The sequence below is a fragment of the Notolepis coatsorum genome (assembly GCF_963971535.1).
Source record: "Notolepis coatsorum genome assembly, chromosome: 9".
Lineage (NCBI taxonomy): Eukaryota > Metazoa > Chordata > Actinopteri > Aulopiformes > Paralepididae > Notolepis > Notolepis coatsorum.
In genome coordinates, this window is record NC_140173.1 from 144275893 (window position 1) to 144300087 (window position 24195).

At 46.2% G+C, this 24195-nt stretch overlaps 1 protein-coding gene across 1 annotated transcript in view; it reads left to right on the plus strand.

The window, feature by feature from the left end:
• The window catches only part of kcnh1a (potassium voltage-gated channel, subfamily H (eag-related), member 1a), a gene marked incomplete at both ends in the record, with an annotated part of 161846 nt that overhangs the window by 97910 nt on the left and 39741 nt on the right, over positions 1-24195 (plus strand). The window contains 2 exon segments of the mRNA XM_084321540.1: positions 7883-8040; positions 10152-10423. Of these exon segments, the coding sequence (XP_084177666.1) occupies positions 7883-8040; positions 10152-10423 (430 nt within the window).

Here is a 24195-nt window from a genome sequence, read left to right on the forward strand (position 1 = left end):
TTACGGCGATTCTGAAGAATCTCCCCTTTTTGCGCCGTATGGCAGGTCCGACCGGCGGGTCACAAATAGAAATAATAAATTGTGCGGGGGTCACAAATAATAAATAAACACCGGACTCCGATACAGGGTTACGATACCTACTAACATAAACAAAACAGTCCACTTTTCAGGGGCAGGTGACCCCCCGGAACAACCCAGTCAGTGTGGCAACACTTCCCTATAGCCCTCCCCCTTTAGGGGTGCAGGGGGCCCTTTGTGGAGGCGACTCGGAGGGGGTGTCCGAGGCTGAAAACACTCCCAAAACACTCCCCAGAGTCGGATGGAGAGCTGGTGGGCTCTGCTGGAAGAGGCTGCTGCACAGCGCCAACCACCTTTCTCCGGCTGCTACCAGGCCGGCTGGTCCTCCTCCAGTAACCCTACCGGCTGGTCCTCCTGTGCCTTTTCCCTGCGCCTGAGGAAGCCCACAGTGGGTGATACACGGTAGACCCTGTCACATGCAGGCCCAGCCCCTACTGTGGCTTTGGAGATTGGTGTTTTGTGATTTTTACAGACACTATTCCACTTTGAAAGATGTGGCTCACCTGTGTTGCTATTGGCGTTGTCTGTGGTGGCGTCCATTGGGCTTGTCTGTTGTGGATGTCCATAGGGCTTGTCTGTGGTGGCGTCCAGAGTGGTTGTCTGTTGTGGCGTCCATTGGGCTTGTCTGTTGTGGCGTCCATTGGGCTTGTCTGTTGTGGCGTCCATTGGGCTTGTCTGTGGTGGTGTCCAGAGTGGTTGTCTGTGGTGGCGTCCATTGGGCTTGTCTGTGGTGGCGTCCATTGGGCTTGTCTGTGGTGGCGTCCATAGGGGTTGTCTGTGGTGGCGTCCAGAGTGGTTGTCTGTGGTGGTGTCCATTGGGCTTGTCTGTGGTGGCGTCCATTGGGCTTGTCTGTTGTGGCGTCCATTGGCCTTGTCTGTGGTGGCGTCCATTGGGCTTGTCTGTGGTGGTGTCCATTGGGCTTGTCTGTGGTGGCGTCCATTGGGCTTGTCTGTGGTGGTGTCCATTGGGCTTGTCTGTGGTGGTGTCCATTGGGCTTGTCTGTGGTGGCGTCCATAGGGCTTGTCTGTGGTGGCGTCCATAGGGGTTGTCTGTGGTGGCGTCCAGAGGGCTTGTCTGTGGTGGCGTCCAGAGGGCTTGTCTGTGGTGGCGTCCATTGGGCTTGTCTGTTGTGGCGTCCATTGGGCTTGTCTGTTGTGGCGTCCATAGGGCTTGTCTGTTGTGGCGTCCATTGGGCTTGTCTGTGGTGGCGTCCATTGGGCTTGTCTGTTGTGGCGTCCATTGGGCTTGTCTGTGGTGGCGTCCATAGGGGTTGTCTGTTGTGGCGTTCATAGGGCTTGTCTGTGGTGGCGTCCATTGGGCTTGTCTGTTGTGGCGTTCATAGGGCTTGTCTGTGGTGGCGTCCATAGGGGTTCCTCCATGGCTTTAACTTGCTGTGAAATTACTACTGCTTTGTGTTCTGTTGCAGCTGTTTCATGATTAATGGTCTCATTCTTCCACAACGTTTACCTTTTGTGGCGCCACAATACATAGCGGTGGATTATCTACAGATATAACAGAGTCTCAGGGCTAGATCCACAAAGAATGGATTGCACGGAGCAAGTTGCACCCTTACTTAAAATTCATTATGAATTGAAAATGGGGGACCCTGATGTAAACAAGACGAAAGTCTTTCTCTGGTCTGCATCCCCTTAACAATTGTGTGTATTGAGCCGTACTGTATTGTACCCATTCTGCAATCTGTTAATAACATTCTCATTCAATCAATCAATCTGCACGGTGATTGATTGAATGAAAATTGTATTAACAGATTGCAGAATGGGTACAACGCCTGCTGATCCAATTCTACACTGCCATAATTCAAAGCATCCTCACCTCATCCATCACAGTCTGGTACGGTTCCAAAATAATTGGCTGCCCCCTCCCCTCTCTGGACTCCATCTACACCTCACGCACAGTCACCCGCTCTGGTAAAATAGTCAACGACCCCTCTCACCCAGCACACCACTTATTCCAGCGCATGCCCTCAGGTCGCTACAGGTCCATTCTAACCAGACACACACGCTTCACAAACAGTTTTTTCCCCACAGCAGTCCGAACACTGAACACCCTGGCCCGCCCCCCTTTGCACAGACGGGCAAGCATCTGTCACTGACTGACACTGTTACCGTGACTGTCCTGTATGTATTTATGTATATATGTATTTATTGTGGGGATTGGGAGGTGGGAGGGGGGCGTTTTGACGTTTGATGTCTGTTTCATGTTTGATGTAACCAGTGTTTAACAATCTGTACCGCAAACAATCACCACCAACCATCATTGTGTGGCATTAAAGTATCTTGTATCTGTAATACAGTACGGCTCAATACACACAATTGTCAAGGGGATGCAGACCAGAGAAAGACTTTCGTCTTGTTTACATCAGGGTCCCCCATTTTCAATTCATAATGAATTTTAAGCAAGGGTGCAACTTGCTCTGTGCAATCCCTTCTTTGTGGATCTAGCCCTCAGTCTTTTTGTCTCTCGTCCAAGTATAGCTTTCACTTTGAAAGGTCCCGTTGTCCCAGAGTGCCGGTACATCACTGGCTTTTGTTGGGCCCTCAAGCTCAGACACAGGGAGGTGACAAGATGGAACTATCTGTCATGACAGCCTTTCTCCCGTGTGCATTTGTGTGTGCGTGTGCGTGTGCGTGTGCGAGAGAGAGAGAGAGAGAGAGAGAGAGAGAGAGAGAGAGAGAGAGAGAGAGACTCAGCCACACCTGCACCAGGGGCCAATTATAGGTATCCAACCGAGTTTTCTTGCAAACAGAAAATCTTTGTCTATAATTCACTTTTACATCCAAATAGACAGAGTTTTCTATTGTTGTTCTATCGTCTACAACAGGGGTGTCCAACCTTTTTTTAACCAAGATCTACTTTTTTATTTACCACCTAGCCCGAGAGCTACCAGCCAAAATTGTATATTGTAAGCCGTCATTTGAGGCTTTATAAAAGCAGCATAATGAACACAAATCTGTCAGTGCCGAGTCTGACCTCATCTTAAATAACTAAATATTTAATATCTTAAATAAAAAAATAATAATCGAATCGAATCAGTTTGAAGCACATGGGCATGTTTACTTGCCCTTGCCTCCAGTTCGCTAGTTTTGTGTCCTATGTCACCCCCATCCTTGTGCGCATGTGTCACCAGACCCCCATGGGAAGTATCCAGATCTAGGATTAAGGTGTGCAAACGCACGGATACACTTCCCAAAGGGCTGACCTACCACACATGAATTTCCCCAAGACCACAAACAGACACGGGAGAATGTTTAAGAAACAATAAGAAATACTTTATTACAGACAATATATATAGCATACAAGTTCATGAATCTAGATAAATAACTACTAACTAACCGAATCTAAAAGACCAGTGCCCGTAGGCCTAGGGTGATTAAAAGAGGAAGCGCTTCTCTGCACTGTAGGCCAACCCCAAGCTGCTGTTCCCACCCACACTATCTGTTCTGCCCCTAAAGCACTGCACTGCACACGTGGGGAATGGTGCCTCTACTGCACCCAGGTCTGGAACGGTCACGAACTAATCCAGAATCACACTGCACACTACACTACAAACATAGCCTGAGAATATAAATACCACACATCTGGTCTCAGGGAGTCACAGCACATAATTAAGTAATATTAAGAACAATGAATACACACTGGTGGCACACAGTAAAGATAAGGGGGCATGTTAGGGTAGTGGGTATGGGGCACTATGAGGTTTAGGTCTGGGGCCAGAATGCTCCTCCCACATCCTAGCCTAAGTTGGGGCAGAGGAAGAGCTATAGTCACAGTTGATAGACAATACGACAAAAAGGATATAACGCGGCCCGGAGGCGCGTGGGCGGGGAGGGTCTCTCCCCCCCTCCCTCTCTCCCACGGGCCCGGGCTGAAAAGCGCTCCGACTGCGACCGGAGAACAGGGTACTTCTTAGTGCAGAGCAGACCAGGGTAATGCAGTAGTGTCCTCCTGGCGGCAAGGAAATAGCACAGTTAATTACACACGTCAAGCTCCCACGTTCATTTGTTAGTCAATGGCCGCCCCCCGTTTTGCCCCGTGTAAATAGAGGTTTCAGCATGCGGTGCTCTCAATTCTCTTCAATTGTAATGACAGTTTGTATTATCCAAAGTTTCTTATAGCACAGATCACATAATCCATTCACTGATAGTTCGGGAAACAGTACATTCATCTGGCGCAGATATTCCGATACTTTGTGTTTAGTTACTCACGGCATGTAGCGTGGCTACAAAGTACAATGTATCTCTCGTGGTTTCAGAACACAGCAGGCTGGAGCAGTAAAGTGTTTTCACTGGAAAAAGGCACAAGAGAAGGGTAGCGTGTCCTCGTAGCTCCGCAGTTCCGCGTTCCCGGTGTCGTCCGTGCGACTCTGTTCTGTCTACTGCCAAAACTAATTCTCCTTTCAACATCGCCCCGTCCTTCCGGGGCACCGCCCCTCCACGCCAGCCAGCCAATCCATCTCCTGCCCCCTCCAGCGGCACACCCCGGCTGCGTAAGAAAGAGGGACCACATGTGTAAACTGCACGACTGAAAATAGGTTATCCCCCCCTGGTGGCCCCCCGCACTTGCCTGCTGTCACTGGCCTCAGCACATATCACCATCCCCACAGGACGGCTCCCCACGCTCTCACCGGGACTCCATGGACCTCATCTAAGAGGGAAGAAGGGACAGCATGGCGCAGTACTGCGATAGGAGATTCCAATACATAATAGTCGGATATGCACTTGCCTGTTAAAACGGCCAGGTAAGCATCTAGGACCATCACTGGGGGCGTGTCCCCCTCTCAGGGTCCCTCAGGTACATCAACACACATACATACAGACACACACACACCCCCACCCCGCGACACATGCTGGAAGAACATGTGATGCACAGTTTTTTGGTAACAACATTTTTGGTCAAAGACTCCATTGGATGCCTTTAGCTGATTCAAGACATGCTTGAATCTCACACACAGAGTGGCAGATAGAGTTTTAGCAAAATCGTTGATGTCAAATAAACGTAAAACTGTTATCTTACAAAAAACATATGTAACTTTGACAATGTTCAATTGCTAAAATTGGCTATGACATATACACACCACACACACGCGCGCGCGCACACACACTCAACGCACGCACTCATGCACGCACGCACACACACACACACACACATACGCACACACACACACACACACACAAAGGGAGAATGGCTTATAGCAGACTTACTGATTTTAGAATATTTCAGCTAATGAAGTTAAATGTTTATCATCATCAACTATCCAGTTCGTTTTTTATAGTGTAACGTTTGGCTACTTAAAATCATTGAAGGACCGGTGAGAGAGAGAGAGAGAGAGAGAGAGAGAGAGAGAGAGAGAGAGAGAGAGAGAGACCCTCCCATTCCTCACTATTGGAGCTCAGCGAAAACTAAATTTAGCTTAGCTTATCTAGCATTAGCAGCTAATGTTAGTTTAGGTTTTTACCGTGACTTGGGCACACGGGGACGGCGAGGATGCAAATCACGTTAGACGCATTGGACCCGTTACTCGCAGAGTTTCCACTGCACATAGAAGCAGTGCGACTGCAAGAGGACTTGTCACAGCGTTTGTCAAAACGCAGGGCCGAATAGCTAGATGTCATAAGCTTCTAAAAATTTAAGGTCCACGGCGCTGATCTGTGCCTATTATGAAATGACAATTGGGTGTCATTGGAATTCTGATTATTTTCTACCTGGGTTGGTCTAATCTACCCGCTCTCGAGGTACGGAAATGTGCCACCGATTGATCTAACGTGAATCAGTATTCGGTAGTATCCACAGTACCGAACCCTAGCTATGATTATTCCCCCCCCATTGAAGTCAATAGGGACATTGTCTTGGACCCCCCCCCCCCCCCCAAGGTTTCAAGCACAGTGGCAACAGAACAAGCCCCTTGAATTGAAGCCAAAGTACACAATATCTACAAGGTATTATAAGAGCACGACACACAGCTTTCACTATAGACCCTACAAGTTGGATCTATTTCTAATGAGTAGACCGATAACACAATGGTAACCTTATTTGTTACAGGTCTATAGATGACGTCAATTGATTTGCAATGTTGTCATACCACATCATCTTTTTACATTTACATTTACATTTACATTTAGTCATTTAGCTGACGCTTTTATCCAAAGCGACTTACAAGTTCTGTATGACAAGCCATCAGGAAGGGCACAACTCTGATCAGCTGAGTAACAATGTTCATCAAAGTGTTGAGTGCTACAGTGTAGGTTAGTTTATTAGGACAAGTGCATGACAGTAAGGTTAGTTAGGGTTCGATTTTTTTTTATTTTTTTTTTTAATTCAGAATTAATCTTTCACACATGTTAGAACTTACATGATGATCAATTATCGTTTGGATTATGAATGGGTGAAGCAAGGTCTGGCAGGACACTCTTAAGTCCCGCGTGGAGCTGTGCCAGCTTAGCGGACACTCCATTGCTGTCCCTCCGACACTGATCTGGTGGTCTATGTAAAGATCTCCCCATTCACACACTCTGTACGCTGATGATGTCGTGCCAAGTGTTGCTGCTGCTGTACCTGTAAGTAAGGCTTTCACCACCACCACCACCACCACCACCACCACCCCCGCCTCCACCTGCTCTGGTTCTACTCTGTACTGTATGCAACTACTCTGTGTTGTACTCTATAAGTTACATCCCCTATGAGGAATTTGTCCGCAGTGCTCCCTGCTGTCCAGGTTGCCTGAATACTTTAGACAACAAATGTTTGTTTCCGCGTCTCTGATTGGCCAGGTCATGTGACATGTACGCCCAATGTACGCTCTTTCGAAGTTGGTTAAGGTTAGAGTTTGTCTTAGAGCATGGCGATAGAACGCCTGTCCTGATTCCAAACTCTAACCTTAACCAACTGCGAAAGAGTCACCTAAGCTTAACCAGTGATAAACTAGGCGTTAGGTAGTTTGCAGGCTGTTAGACCCGGAAATAGGCGCCGAACTTGCCGTCCCACGATTGGCGCACATGTCACATGACCTGGCCAATCAGAGCGCAAAACTCGAACGCGGAAACAAACATTTGTTGTCGAAAGTATAGACGCGTCCAGGTTCAGTCTGCTGTTTTATCTTCTGTGAAAGTTGTTAGGCTTTAATCTTGCAGCAGGGAGCAACTCTAAGAGTAGAACCATACCGCCGAGACTGACTGTACTGACATGACCATTTATCCGGCATTATAATAAATGGTGAGACTATAATGATGTGGGTGATTCCTGACGGAGATGAGACAAATGCACCGCAGTTTATCAGGGGGGGGTTGTAATTTGTTTGCAATTATGATACCACCACACACAGTTACCGGGCAAATTGCCTGCTGGTTGTCAACAAACTCCCACATCTTCTGTCAATTATATTACAGTAGTCTGTGATGGAAATGACAAATCCTTGAAGAATTCTTGACGGATTCTGGAATTGACAGAAATGAACCCGGCTGCACATATTTTGGGTAGTAATAAACGAGCACATTAATCCCGTGCAGATTGTTAATTGAAATCGCTGACGCACAGTATATTGAAAACGAGATACATGGCCCATGTTATCCTGCAATACTGATCCCAACTGGAGAGGGCTATTGTTGTTGATATGAAGCTCGCTATAGGTTGTCTCTGACCTCTGCCCTCTCTCTCTCTCTCTCTCTCTCTCTCTCTCTCTCTCTCTCTCTCTCTCTCTCTCTCTCTCTCTCTCTCTCTCTCTCTCTCTCTCTCTCTCTCTCTCTCTCTCCCTCTCCCTCTCTCTCTCTCTTCTTGTCCCCCTGCCAGGGGATTAGCAGTCTGTTCAGCTCGCTCAAGGTGGTCCGCCTGCTCCGCTTGGGTCGGGTGGCACGGAAGCTGGACCACTACATCGAGTACGGGGCGGCCGTACTGGTGCTGTTGGTGTGCGTGTTTGGATTGGCCGCCCACTGGCTAGCCTGCATTTGGTACGGTTCATTCACTTCAATATTTAATTTGTTCATTATTATTGTGTTTGTGCCATTCACATGTACAGAACACAGTACGACAGACACACTATGGTACAATGACAACATGACCTCATGTACAGAACACAGTACAACAGACACTATGGTACTCCATGACAACAGGACATCATATACAGTCAGTACACAGACACAGTATAACAAATGATAGATGGTAGACTATATATACATATCACTCCCCGGGGCGGCTGGGTAGCGCAGCGGATCCAGCTGTCAGCGGTACCTCCGGCTTGGTCGGTCGTCCATACTTACACAATTGGCAGTGTTAGCGGGTGGGAAGCCGGTGGGGTATGTATCCTGGTCGTTGTAAACAGCGACTCCTACTGGTCGGTCGGGGCGCCTGCTCAGCGAGGAAGGGACCTGGGGGAGATAGTGTGATCCTCCCACGCGTTACACTCCCCCGTTGAGAGTCCTCGCTGTCGGGTGAAAAGAAGCGGCTGGCTGACTCCACATGTATCGGAGGGGACATGTGATAGTATCTATCAACCCTCCCTAGACCGGCAAGTGGGGGGGGGATGCGCGCAATGTGTGAGAAGGGAATTGGCATAACGACTAAATTGGGATGGGAGAAAAATACAGAAAAAAGGGGGAGAAAAAGTAGATAAAAAAAATACATATCACTCTCCACACTTTTAGCGTTATTTATTCAGCATGATGCAGGCCAGATATAGAGAGTGTTTTATGTGTTTTGACAGAGGTGGGTGGCAGTGATATGGAAACGCTAAAGGAACACTTCACTAAAAAAAACAATGCTGATTTATTTCGCACATAATCTCACACACATCCAAAAACTCTAAACAGTTTTGCACACGTTCATTTAGTTTGAGTAAATGAGTTTGAATATGGCCACCAGTGATGTCATCGGGGACACTGAATCCTTGTGTTGTGTTAATGACAGCTTAATCAAAATTATAAGGTAGCAGTCCCTATAAGACAAGGTACCGTATTGCTGTTTCAAACTCATGTACTCTAACTGTCAAACACATATGAATGTGTGCAAAACTGTTTAGAGTTTTTGGATGTGTGTGAGATTATGTGCGAAATAAATCAGCATTGTTTTTTGGTGAAGTGCCCTTGGTGAAGAGTTGTTGGTGAGGGTCAGCTGTCTGGGGTGGGGTCAGCTGTCTGGGGCGGGGTCAGCTGTCTGGGGTGGGGTCAGCTGTCTGGGGTGGGGTCAGCTGTCTGGGGCAGTGGGGCAGGGTCAGCTGTCTGGGGTGGGTTGGGGTCAGCTGACCCCACCCCAGACAGCTGACCCCGCCCCAGACAGCTGACCCCACCCCAGACAGCTGACCCCACCCCAGACAGCTGACCCCACCCCAGACAGCTGACCCCACCCCAGACAGCTGACCCCACCCCAGACAGCTGACCCCACCCCAGACAGCTGACCCCACCCAGACAGCTGAACCTCACCCCACCCCAGACAGCTGACCCCACCCCAGACTGCTGACCCCACCCCAGACAGCTGACCCTCACCCCACCCACCCCAGTCAGCTGTCTGGCTCACAAAATGCCACACTAGCTGTGTTTTAAAAATCCTAAATAATATCCGAACTAACGTATGACAACTAGGGATGCTCGATATTGGCTTTTTTACCGATACCGATATTCCGATATTGTCCAACTCTTAATTTCCGATACCGATATCAACCGATACCGATATATGCAGGGTTTCCCCCCAAAAAAACTGAATAATTTCAGGTAACTAATAATTTCACTGGATGCATTCAAAAGGCTTTCTAAATGTAAGCATTATCTGTGCAAAATATGATCATTAAAAAAGTAAAAATTAACATTACATATCTCTTGTTGTTGAATTAAACCAACATGCATACTTTTGACAATAAATAAAATAAGAATTGGTTCTTACTTGCTTGCCTGGGTAAATAAAGGTTAAATAAATGTAAAAAAAAAAAAAAAAAAATTGTTGTTATTTTTTATTTTATTTTCTTTTTACCGATACCGATATTTTCCGATATCACATTTTACTGCCGATATCGGCCGATAATATCGGACATCCCTAACGATAACCTATCGTGTTCGTTCCACACGTACAGGTACAGCATCGGGGACTACGAGGTGATCGACGAGGACACCAACATCGTGCGCGTGGACAGCTGGCTCTACCAACTGGCGGAGACGGTGGGCACGCCGTACCGCTTCAACGCCAGCGGCTCGGGCAGGTGGGAGGGCGGTCCCAACAAGGACTCCGTCTACATCACCTCGCTGTACTTCACCATGACCAGCCTGACCAGCATCGGCTTCGGCAACATCGCGCCGACGACGGACGGCGAGAAGATCTTCGCCGTGGCCATGATGATGATCGGATGTGAGTGTAGTGACGCGCCGATGTGAAAATTGTGGCCGATACCGATAACCGATATTAATATTGCTGTTCTGGCCGATACCGATATTTACCGATGTCGATATCTCTGTATAGAAAACACTTTTTTAATCAAATAAAGAGCTATTTTCCAGGGGAGCTCCAGTAGCTCACCGCGTACCTCGAGCGCTATTTCGGCGCCGGGGACAACCGTGCTCGTCACGGATTTGGGGTAGCAAGTTCGATTCCCGGACAAAGCCGTAACTTTCTCAGAGTGTCTTCCCCCCATCTCTACCCCCATTCAACCTGTTTCTGTCAGCCATTCTTGACCAGAGAAAAAGCGATAAACGCAAGAAGAGCCAGCGGAATGGCCAAAGTTTTTTTTTTTTTACTTTTGTAACTTATTTTCAGAAATGACAGATATTTTGAAACGATTTAAGGCTAAAACATGTAAAAACTAAAAAAATATATTAATTTTTTTTTTTTTTAATATCGGTCCTATCTTGATATCGGACCGATACCGATGTGTAAAAAAACGGCCATATCGGCCGATATTATATCGGCGGCCGATATATCGTGCATCACTAGATGTGAGTGACACGCGAGAAAGTTTTAACCAAGCTCTTTAATTAAAAACGCAGAGGTCCATTTGAGGGGGAGCGGAGTGATCAATTAATAATATAGTATATAGCAGCGTCGTAACATAGAATAATAATATATTAAAATATTGTATAATACTGTACCAATATGCCGGTGTAGAATAAATAGTATGATTTAGTTATATTATAATAAAATTGAAATTAGATAGTATATAGAAGTATAATACATTATATAAGTGTGTGTGTGTGTGTGTGTGTGTGTGTGTGTGTGTGTGTGTGTGTGTGTGTGTGTGTGTGTGTGTGTGTGTGTGTGTGTGTGTGTGTGTGTGTGTGTGTGTGTGTGTGTGTGTGTGTGTGTGTGTGTGTGTGTGTGTAAATGAATGAACCTAAATATGTAGTTTGACTGATAGATAGACAAAATGGGTTTATTTATGTTGATTTAATTTGGTTGTGTTGATGTTAAATTTTTTTGCAAAATGGGTATATTCTGTTTGGTTTTACACAATATGTCTATCGGTGTGTTGTGTGTGTGTAGGGGCAGGTATATATAAGATTTTTTCTTCTTCCTGTTCCTTTCGGCCATGGTATTTTTGGTGAATTATATGAATATGTACTGTTGGACTGTGGTAATTCCATGTACGAATAAATAAATGATGATGATGATGAATTATGAATACGACTCTCGGCGTTCCGCAGGTAATGGAACTTGCCGCGTAACGAGCTCAGGGCGACCCGCGGTGTCACTTCACCGTCGGCGTCCATCTGTGAAGGATTCTAAGTGTTTTCTAATTCCTTTAATGACTCGATCGTGCACTAACACATAAACCATTGTAGCTGTACCACACTTACAATCTCCCTCGTAACATAAAACGAGAGTGTCAGACCATGGAGGGGGGGGGGGGGGGGGGGGGGGGGCGAAACAAAAAATGCTGATGATTTCACGGACCGGACACATAATAACACCTAAAAATGAGGTCATTTTGTTGAACTATTGAATTTGTGCACACCAGCTCAATATTATTGGGAATACCTTTCTGTTCACTCTCTGGTGCATCAATGAAAACAAGGACGACTATTTGTATCATTAAAAGATGGGTAAGGAAGCATCATTCATAGATATTGGTTTATTTTCTACATTTTTTTTTACCGATTTAAATTATACGTTAAGTGTCCATTAGTGCTGTCAGGCGATTAAAAAAATGTATCTGATTAATTACATGATTATTTAATTTTTTTCACTTTTTTTGATCCACATTTTAAATAAACCGACATGTTTAGGCCGAAACATGTCGGTTTATTTTAAATTCTCTAAATAATGTGAGCCATAAAATAAAGGCATTTTAAAACTTGTAGAGCTGCCTTGGATCTCAACTTTTTTATAACGAATCCTACCCCGGATTTAATCCAAAGAGCACCTACCGAAACAAAACCAAGAACGCTGAAGCCCTCTCCATATCCTCTTTTTGAGCAAATAATACATATTAGGTTTAAATTAGTTATTTACACACAAGAGTTTGTGAGATTAGCAATTATAGGTTAAACTGTTCCTGGACGTGGAGAACTAAGTGGAACACACAGTCATACACACAAGCGCGACACAGAGAAAACATCTCTCACCTCAGCATCTCTTTCTACCGTAGCTTTCACAAAACCAATACTTCCCTTGGATTTGATTTCAGAGTAGGCATGATGGATTAGCAATAATCCACTTGATAAAGTAAAATGGGATGCAACCAATAGCACGGCCTGAGTCGAGTGAAAACGGACAACTGACGAGCTTTTAAAAGTAAATAAAAAGGTACAACTAAAGGCAAAATACTGCGTCCTCCCTACAAAAGCAGGGTTAGGCTATAGTCACTAAAAACACGATGCAGGTGTAGATAACACTATTGCTTGAAAAGTCTAGGCATTTGTGTTGCTGTGTAGCGAGACGGAGGTGCGTTTTGATTTGCATCACAATGAATTGATGAGTGAATTCAGTCTCTGGGGGCCAGATGAAAAGGAATTGATGAGTGAATTCAGTCTGGGGCTGAAAATGCCAAGTGGGTATTTTGGCCAGCCGGCCGTGATTTTGACACATGTGACCTAAAATAATCACTTTCACCATCGCTAGCTTACATCAGCGCCTGAAGTGCCTGTGTCACATTTCATCTTTCTGTCTGTCTGTCAGTCGGCCTCTGCAGACGTATGGTCATTAATTTTCCTGTGGCCATTGATTTGTTTGCAGCAGTACAGTTCCTGAATCCGCACTTTTAAACCCAGGGTCCCGTGGCCTCTGACCTAAGTTGTGTGGGACGTGGCTGTGGACATCCCTCATGCCCTTTTCATTTTCCTTCTATTGATCATGATGATCAATAAGCTAAGCATGATTTCTCCTCTACCATTGTTTGTGTTTTTTTCTAGCTTTTTGTAGAAAGCTTACATTGTGCAGTACATACACTCTGAATAGGAAATACATTTAATGCCTAGTACATCATTAGGCTTTGTGTCCACCGGGGAGGTTTTTTTCAAGACGGACCGCTTTGAAAAGCAAAAAAAACATAAAAGCTCAGAGCGTTTTCCCGAGTCTCGCGACTGCCACGGCTCCGCCACTTGCTCGATGTTGATTGGTCGGTCGAAAAAAGTTACCTTGATGAGCGGCGCTCCTCCTCTCCAAAAGTTGAACTCGTTTCAACTTTATGCGCTGGGATCGCTCCGCCCCAAAAACGCTGCCGCCGAGAGCGCTAAAACGCGAGGCGCTGGGAAAAGGAAGGTGCCTGTCGCGTCTGTAGCATAGAAATGAATGACAGAAAGGAGCTGACGACTCATAAAACGTCCCTGGTCGACACGGGACCTTAGGCTATTTTATTCTCTGTCTAAGACCAGACTTTCAATGTCTCCATCTTGGACTCAGCCTCAGATCGCAGAAGGTATGCTCTGTCTTTGGTCTTGACTTTGAAGGATGATTCCTTTCATTTTCAAGACAGACCCTATTTTTCTATAATTTGGTGGCATAACATTTGATTCTAACCAATTCAATCGGAAACATCAATGAGAGTTTAGTTTTTCTGACTAGTACTCAGCGGTTCGCTGTAGCTCTCTTGGCTGCAATTCAAACCAATCTGGTCTCTTTGTTCACTGTCACCCTTTATTCCTACGTCACTCTTGCTTTGAGAGGAGTTCATGATGGATCTCAGACTGATCTTTTTTTTTCCTATCTGAAAATGTGCCTCAAATTCCTGAAAAACCTTACTGATAATAACATCTTAAAGCCTTAAAACATCTGAAGATGCTTTTCCCCAGAGACTGCACTATGGAAAGACAGAACACTCTTTCAACAACAAAAGAAAGTGAGGACAGAGAGTTGAGGTTGTTTTTAGTTACAGGGTAGACTTAGGTTAGCTGTATATATTTGTACATGTGGTTGACTTAGAATATAATCATATATTATACTGGGGGGGGGGGGGGGGGGGTGTAAAAACACACATTGTGATACAAGAGTATACCTCACCTGTCCAGCAGATCAGACCTTTATAAATGGTAAATGGTAAATGGCTGCATTTATATAGCGCTTTTATCCAAAGCACTTTACAATTTGTTCCTCACATTTTACCCATTCACTCACACATCGACGACGGAGGCAACCATGCTCATCAGGAGCAATTAGGGGTTAAGTGTCTTGCTCAAGGACACTTCGACACGCTACCTGGAAGGAGCAGGAATGGAACCGGGAACCTCCAGATTACCAGACGACTGCTCTACCTCCCGAGCCACTGTCACTGTCCCTTCATTATCTATACTATACTTTTTATTCTTATGACCAGTCTAACAGTCTGACAACCACATGACTAGTCTGACAGTAAGACAACCATATGACTAGTCTGACAGTAAGACAACCATATGACCAGTCTGACAGTAAGACAACCACATGACCAGTCTGACAGTAAGACAACCACATGACCAGTCTGACAGTAAGACGACCATATGACCAGTATGACAGTAAGACAACCATATGACCACCAGTCTGACAGTAAGACAACCACATGACTAGTCTGACGGTAAGACAACCATATGACCAACAGTCTGACAGTAAGACAACCACATGACTAGTCTGACGGTAAGACAACCACATGACCAGTCTGACAGTAAGACAACCACATGACCAGTCTGACAGTAAGACAACCATATGACCAGTCTGACAGTAAGACAACCACATGACCAGTCTGACAGTAAGACAACCATATGACCAGTCTGACAGTAAGACAACCATATGACCAGTATGACAGTAAGACAACCACATGACCAGTCTGACAGTAAGACAACCATATGACCAGTCTGACAGTAAGACAACCATATGACCAGTCTGACAGTAAGACAACCACATGACCAGTCTGACGGTAAGACAACCACATGACCAGTCTGACAGTAAGACAACCATATGACCAGTCTGACAGTAAGACAACCACATGACCAGTCTGACAGTAAGACAACCACATGACCAGTCTGACAGTAAGACAACCACATGACCAGTCTGACAGTAAGACAACCACATGACTAGTCTGACGGTAAGACAACCACATGACCAGTCTGACAGTAAGTCAACCACATGACCAGTCTGACAGTAAGACAACCACATGACCAGTCTGACAGTAAGACAACCACATGACCAGTCTGACAGTAAGACAACCACATGGCCAGTCTGACAGTAAGACAACCACATGACCAGTCTGACAGTAAGACAACCACATGACCAGTCTGACAGTAAGACAACCACATGACCAGTCTGACGGTAAGACAACCACATGACCAGTCTGACGGTAAGACAACCATATGACCAGTCTGACAGTAAGACAACCATATGACCAGTATGACAGTAAGACAACCACATGACCAGTCTGACAGTAAGACAACCACATGACCAGTCTGACAGTAAGACAACCACATGACCAGTCTGACGGTAAGACAACCATATGACCAGTCTGACAGTAAGACAACCATATGACCAGTCTGACAGTAAGACAACCACATGACCAGTCTGACAGTAAGACAACCACATGACCAGTCTGACAGTAAGACAACCACATGACCAGTCTGACAGTAAGACAACCATATGACCAGTATGACAGTAAGACAACCATATGACCAACAGTCTGACAGTAAGACAACCATATGACCAGTATGACAGTAAGACAACCACATGACCAGTCTGACGGTAAGACAACCATATGACCAGTATGACAGTAAGACAACCATATGACCAACAGTCTGACAGTAAGACAACCATATGACCAGTATGACAGTAAGACAACCACATGACCAGTCTGACGGTAAGACAACCACATGACCAGTCTGATGGTAAGACAACCACATGACTAGTCTGATGGTAAGACAACCACATGACCAGTCTGACGGTAAGACAACCATATGACCAGTCTGACAGTAAGACAACCACATGACCAGTCTGACAGTAAGACAACCACATGACCAGTCTGACAGTAAGACAACCACATGACCAGTCTGACAGTAAGACAACCATATGACCAGTATGACAGTAAGACAACCACATGACCAGTCTGACAGTAAGACAACCACATGACCAACAGTCTGACAGTAAGACAACCACATGACCAGTCTGACAGTAAGACAACCACATGACCAGTCTGACAGTAAGACAACCACATGACCAGTCTGACGGTAAGACAACCACATGACCAGTCTGACAGTAAGACAACCACATGACCAGTCTGACGGTAAGACAACCACATGACCAGTCTGACAGTAAGACAACCACATGACCAGTCTGACAGTAAGACAACCACATGACCAGTCTGACGGTAAGACAACCACATGACCAGTCTGACAGTAAGACAACCACATGACCAGTCTGACAGTAAGACGACCACATGACCAGTCTGACAGTAAGACAACCACATGACCAGTCTGACAGTAAGACAACCACATGACCAGTCTGACAGTAAGACAACCACATGACCACAGTCTGACAGTAAGACAACCACATGACCAGTCTGACAGTAAGACAACCACATGACCAGTCTGACAGTAAGACAACCACATGACCAGTCTGACAGTAAGACAACCACATGACCAGTCTGACAGTAAGACAACCACATGACCAGTCTGACAGTAAGACAACCACATGACCAGTCTGACAGTAAGACAACCATATGACCAGTCTGACAGTAAGACAACCATATGACCAGTCTGACAGTAAGACAACCATATGACCAGTCTGACAGTAAGACAACCACATGACCAGTCTGACAGTAAGACAACCACATGACCAGTCTGACAGTAAGACAACCACATGACCAGTCTGACAGAAAGACAACCATATGACCAGTCTGACAGTAAGACAACCACATGACCGTCTGACAGAAAGACAACCATATGACCAGTCTGACAGTAAGACAACCACATGACCGTCTGACGGTAAGACAACCATATGACCAGTCTGACAGTAAGACAACCACATGACCAGTCTGACAGTAAGACAACCACATGACCAGTCTGACAGTAAGACAACCACATGACCAGTCTGACAGTAAGACAACCACATGACCAGTCTGACAGTAAGACAACCATATGACCAGTCTGACGTAAGACAACCACATGACCAGTCTGACAGTAAGACAACCATATGACCAACAGTCTGACAGTAAGACAACCACATGCCCAGTCTGACAGTAAGACAACCACATGACTAGTCTGACGGTAAGACAACCATATGACCAGTCTGACAGTAAGACAACCACATGACCAGTCTGACGGTAAGACAACCACATGACCAGTCTGACAGTTCAAGGTAAAGGACAATCCTGCTAGTCTACACACGGGATATTTTATAGTAATTTAAGTTGAGACTAGATTAACCTTTTCCAAGTAATAAGGCTGGTAAATTAAGCAGTGTTCTGTGCAAACAAAGTGAGACGATGGGGTCAAATGTCTATTCCGACGTTTCCTAGCAACAAGAGGCTCCTATGAGATAAAGCAGCAATGCTAAGGGAACTCCTCGGGGCAATATTTCCCACCAGAGTTGCTCTGGTGCGTTGGCAACAGTGCCGCCTTAGGTCCCTGCAGAAAGTTCAAGGCATTTATTATTCCCCTTATTTAACCCTTTCACTGCCACACGACAGAAGGTTAACCCGGTCGTGTGATAGTAAAAAGGGTTAGTTAACCTTCTGTCGTGTGGCAGTGAAAGGGTTAACCGGTTGTCGTGTGGCAGTGAAAGGGGTTAACCTGCTGTGTATTGTCGCGGTGAAAGGGTTAACCGTCTGGCGCGCGGCGGTGAAAGGGTTAACCGCATACCTAGTGTCTGTTCTTTTCTGGGAACAATGAAAATGCTGTCACTCTCTCTCTCTCACTCTCTCCCTCTCTCTCTCTCTCTCCTCTCTCTCTCTCTCTCTCTCTCTCTCTCTCTCTCTCTCTCTCTCTCTCTCTCTCTCTCTCTCTCTCTCTCTCTCTCTCTCTCTCTCTCTCTCTCTCTCTCTAAAAAAAAAAATAATAAAATCGCAATCCGATTTAGCTAGTAAACCCTCCTGCCGGCAACACCCCCCCCCCCCCACTGCTGGGGCGGGGGGGGGGGGGGGGGGGGGGTCTAAAACGCTGAGGCAAGGCAGAGAACAAATTAGCACAATATATTCTCCTGTTTCCCCCCCCCCCCCCCCCCCCCCCCCTCAGGATTAAACATTTATAAGGTATCTCTTACTCAGCTGGCTGAGAGGGGGCTCTCAGATACGGCGCTCGCGCACCGAGGTGCCCAGACAGACACGCTGTGACCGGAGGAGCCTTAGCGGCAGCGGGGGGGCAGCGTCTACCAAGCTTCCCCCGCCCGCCGGATCAATTTAGCACAGCACTCCGTCTCTCTCTCCCCACCAGAGCTTTGTTGTTATCGAACTCCAGTCTCCAGCCCCCCCCCCCCCCCCCCCCCCGCTGTACCCCTGCCATTTGGCCATATCAGTTTATGAATTTAGTCGGCGTGGGAGGCGACCTCGGCACCCAGACTTAAAGTATCTCTCGACGGGGGGGCAGGTGGCGCACGGAGACTACGTTCGTCACCAACACCGGGAGACACTAGGATTCGCCTGTTCGAATCCAGCTCCCGGCGTTGCTATCAGCTTGGCTGTCCTCTCGCACTGATACAATTGGCTGTATCAGGGGGTGGGAAAGCTGAAGGGTGGGTCCTGGGCGTTGTGGACAGCGACCCCTACAGTTCGGTCGGGGCGCCTGCTCAGCAAGGGTTGGAACTAAGGAGAGATAGTATGGCCTCCCACACGCTACACTCTCCCCGGTGAGAACCTGCGCGGCCAGGTTGGCCTGCCCCAGGCTGCACATGCGTCGGAGGAAAGCATGTGACAGTCTCCGGTCTCCCGGACCAACAGTAGGGGAAAGTGCGCAACAACCAGGAAGGGTGGGATGGGAGAAAAAATCGGGAAAAAGGAGGGAAGAAAGATAAAAAAAAAAAAAAAAAAACGTATCTCTCGACACGTCGTCGTAGCGGCGGTAGTAAATATCCCCCCAAAAAAAATCACCAGACGTCCCCGTCCCCCACCGAGAGGATGGACACTGAGATGCATTCTTTTTTTTTTTTTCTTTCTTTTTTTTATCTTTTCCCCCTCCTTTTTCCTCTGTTTTTCTCCCATCCCAATGTTAGTCGTTATGCCATTCCAATCCCCTTCCTGGTCGCTGCGCACCTACCCCCTACCGTCGGTCTGGGAGAGTGGAGGCTATCACGTGCTTCCTCCGACACACACACATGTAGCCAATCAACCGCATCTTTTTCACCTGGCAGCGCGGACTCTCACTGAGAGGGTGTAACGTGTGGAAGGATCACACTACCCCCCTTAGATCCTTTCCGTGCTTAGCAGGCGCCCCGACCGAACTGTAGGAGTCGCTGTTTACAACGACCAGGACCCACCCCTCCAGCTTTCCCACCCCCTAACACTGCCAATTGTGTTAGTATGAACGACCAGCCAAGCCGGTAGCAATGCCAAGAGCTGGGCTCGAACCCAGCATTTCCTGCACTAGTGGCGAGCGCCTTGCCCACTGCGCCACTTAGCCACCCCACTGAGATGCATTCTACTTTTAAGCCAACATGGCTGTTCATTATGAAATATGGATGGTCTGATACTGGGCTATTTTTACCAACAGAGCTGGATCGGTGTTGGCAGCCGAAGATCACAGCGTGACGAGGGATCGGGGGGGGGAAGTGTGTGTGTGTGTGTGTGTGTGTGTGTGTGTGTGTGTGTGTGTGTGTGTGTGTGTGTGTGTGGTGTGTGTGTGTGTGTGTGTGTGTGTGTGTGTGTGTGTGTGTGTGTGTGTGTGTGTGTGTGTGTGGTGTGTGTGTGTGTGTGTGCGTGTGTGTGTGTGTGTGTGTGTGTGGTTGTTGTGGGGGGGGGGGGGACTATACATATGTCCTGTTGCCATAGCAACCACTGGGCCCGGGGTGCCTTAGTTTCTGACAACTGTCTTTTAACTACCTTGCAGCCAGCTGTTGGAAGCCAGAACACAAAGGCGCGATAGAGAAGTTGAGCGTGTGGCAAAGACACAGTTCATACGGGATTGATTGTACATTAATACAGCAGGCGCTGAGGGTCTCGGCCAGGGGAGAGGCGGTATGAAACACACACACACACACACACAAACACACACAAACACGCACACACAGTGTTAGAAGTTCCTCCGCTACATTTGATTTCTGGCCAACCGACCAGAGTTCCCAGGCCTGCCATCTGCACATGTCTGAAGTCGTTATATAGCGTTGCTCACGCGGACCTCGAGAGCTTGAGTCAAAATGCGATTGTGTCAAGAGTCATTCCTCAGATTGTGTTTTGTCCCTGAATCCTCTTTAAAGCTCCGCTCACGATATATGGAGAAGAAACAAATGACATTTTGAACAACCAGCTAAATGTGTCTAAAAAAAATCTATTATAATAATTGAAACAAAGTCATTCGACATTAAGCTTCAAAGATACTTGTTTATATTGTAAATGTAAACGGACAATGGACCTGTCTCAAACCCTGCCCTCTTTTCTTGATCCTCCAATCACAACTGTCGCTTACCTCGGACAAACCAAGTTTGTCCGAGGTAAGCGACAGTTGTGATTGGAGGATCAAGAAAAGGGGGCAGGGTTTGAGACAGGTCCATTGGTCTAACGAAGCCAAAATAAAAAAAAATCTCATCTTTTTGTAAACTGGCGACGGCACTCAAGGTCAAGGCTGCCGACATCGTGACATTTTGTGATGACGATTATTGTCACTGACAAATAATTGGAACACGAGTTTGAGCTCCTTGTTATCAACTGACAGTGAATGGATGATGATTGATGATGAAGGAGGAGGATGATGATAACGATGATTGAGGTAGGATCAACTGGAGGCTGCATGGTTTAGCTTGTACACAGCAGGGTTGTATCAAACCGAGGTTGTTGATACCAGGGCTGTATTGACACACACCCAGGGGGTGATCAGCTAGGAGTGGGTGGTATGGCCTAAGATTTATATCACGTAATATTTAGACATTTGGACGGTAACGGTATATATGTAACGGTTGTGACAACGTCACCTAAAGCTTCGATGCCCCGAGTGGGAGTCGAACCCCGGTCTCCCACACCGCAGGCAGCAACACAGACCACTATACCAAGAGGTGAATCCACTTCTAAGTGCTGGGTCTATGCGTCTTTTGAGGATGTGAGAGTGAGTTTAACCCATAGCACCGCTACTCGCCCCAGCCCTTCTTGACCGCGCTTCACGATACCATCCGTTACATATATCATGGTATATTTGTTTTTTCTTATAATGATAATAAAAACAGCTTTAGAAGCAGTACTCTGGGGATGGTAACAATTTATTCCATGTGTGTGCACACACAGTCACACACACACACAGAGTGGAATGATGGCTTATAGCAGACTTAATGATTTTAGAATATTTCAGCTAATGAAGTGAAATATGTATTATCATCAACTAGCCAGTTCGTTTTTATATAGAGTAACGTTTGGCTACTTCAAATCATTGAATGTACAGAGAGAAAGAGACAGGCACCGAGGTAGAGATAGAAAGAAAGAGAGAAAGGGTATCGGGCTCACTGTTTGAGCGGCAGTTCGCTAACATGAAACTAACTTCGCCCCAACTAACTTCGGCATCTTATTAGTTGTTATCTGATTAGTTCAACTGTTTTGGGACCAGCTTAGTTGACATTCACAGCTAATGTTAGTTTAGGACGTGCTTCTCAAACTTTTTCTGTCAGGCCCCCCTTTGGCGGACCAAAATATTTTGGGCCCCCCCCCCCCCCCCCCCCCTCGCCCCAACAAAATAGTCATGAAATGGGCCATGTTTAAATTTATTGAAATAACACCAATATCGTGACCTTTCAAATTGGCCCTATATTTTGTTTTCAGAGCTGTCATGGATGAAAAGCCAGCTTCACACAGATACTGTATGTGGTGCTGAATGGTATCAACACCTTAACTGCTGCATCATGAGATACTTGGTGGGCCATGAGATGAGATACTTGGTACTCAGCACCACACTCTGAAACTAGCTCTCCAGGTGGTATCAGATGAGATTTCAAAGAGTTCTTCCAAGAGTTTGGATGGAGATGTGTCAGGAAGCTTTGTCTCAATGTTGTCTGTAAAGTTTTTTTTTTATCCAGAGTAACTTGGTGATCCTTTTCTGTGTTTTATTAAATAATGATTTTCAGATTTTGAGAAATGGTATTTTAATGGAGAACAGTGCAGCTGCAACAGATAGCACTTTAGTGATAATCTTCTGTAATCCAATTTTTTTTAATTTATTTTTTAATAAATCTCAAGGCCCCCCCTGTCATGCCTCTGCGCCCCCCCTGGGGGGCACGCCCCCCACTTTGAGAAACACTGGTTTAGGTCATTGGATTGCACATGGAATTTGTAATGTCCTTCCACCGCTTGCTTTTACCGTCATACAGACACTGGAAAATGACTCGGCTAGTGATGTCTGTGTTGTGTTTTTTTTTGTTTAGCACCACCTGTGTGTGGGGGGACTGCTTGTGTCTGCGACGTGCATCCGGCAACAACTTTCGCTCGCAGATAATAGTTTTCTGTGCTCAGTGTCCGACTTTTTAAACCCGAACCGCGTCCAGATGATGGACGAAGCGCCTTTCTTTCAAACTATATAATTATTCTCCATTGTTTGCATCGGGAACGGCTCGCTGCCATCCATTGTGTTAGCAAGGGAGACGGGCGTCGGTATGCCTCAAAAAACGAAGACTGCATCTAACCTCTCTGTGACCTCTCCCACACAGAGATGTAGGCTATTTAACACGCGCATTGATCTGAATCCAAGTAATGACCGACCCCAGATCGAAAAAAACAACGATCACGATTATGCAAAATAATTGCAATTATCTCGTAATTGATCACTGCAGCGGCCTACTCCGCAGGTTATCACCCTGCAGGCCGCTTAGTGTGCGTTAGGGCTGTCCCCGACTAAGGATTTGGATAGTCGACTATGATTGGCCAAAATGTGCCGTTAGTCGACAAAAAATTTATAAAAAAAGTATAATATTATTATTATTATTATTATTATTATTATTATTATTATTATTATTATTATTATTATTATTATTATTATTATATTTTTTTATCATTCCATTTGGGCTGTGGGGGGTGCTTAATGTCTGAAGGAGTCGACAGAAGGCTTCTTGTCCTCTGCAAAAGCATGCAATTGGTCCACTGATGGATACATCTTGATATCTGGTGAACTGGCGCTGCTGTGATGGCTGCCTTTCTGATCGCTCCGACGAGACTGTGCTTTATTTTGTTAATTTTTATAGTATTAGGAGTTTTATTTGCACCAACTGTTGGTGCATTATATGTGTATGACCGTCAGTCAATCATTGACATTGGATTAAGAAAAACTTACCGTTTGGATTGCTCTCTGGATCGGATCGCTGAACAGCAGAAATGGCCCGCCGAGATCCTTTGTTATGCCGGCCATGGCCAAGACCAAAAGCCGCCGCGAAGACGAGGAAAGAGAGCCGGGGTCCGGAACAGACTGAGGTCCAAACGACACAGAACCACATTGCCCAGCATATTGTTGGCCAATGTGCAATCGATAGGAAACAAATTGGACGACATCAGAGCAAGGATCCAATTCCAGAGGGACATTCGGGATTGTAACGTCCTCTGTTTCACAGAAACTTGG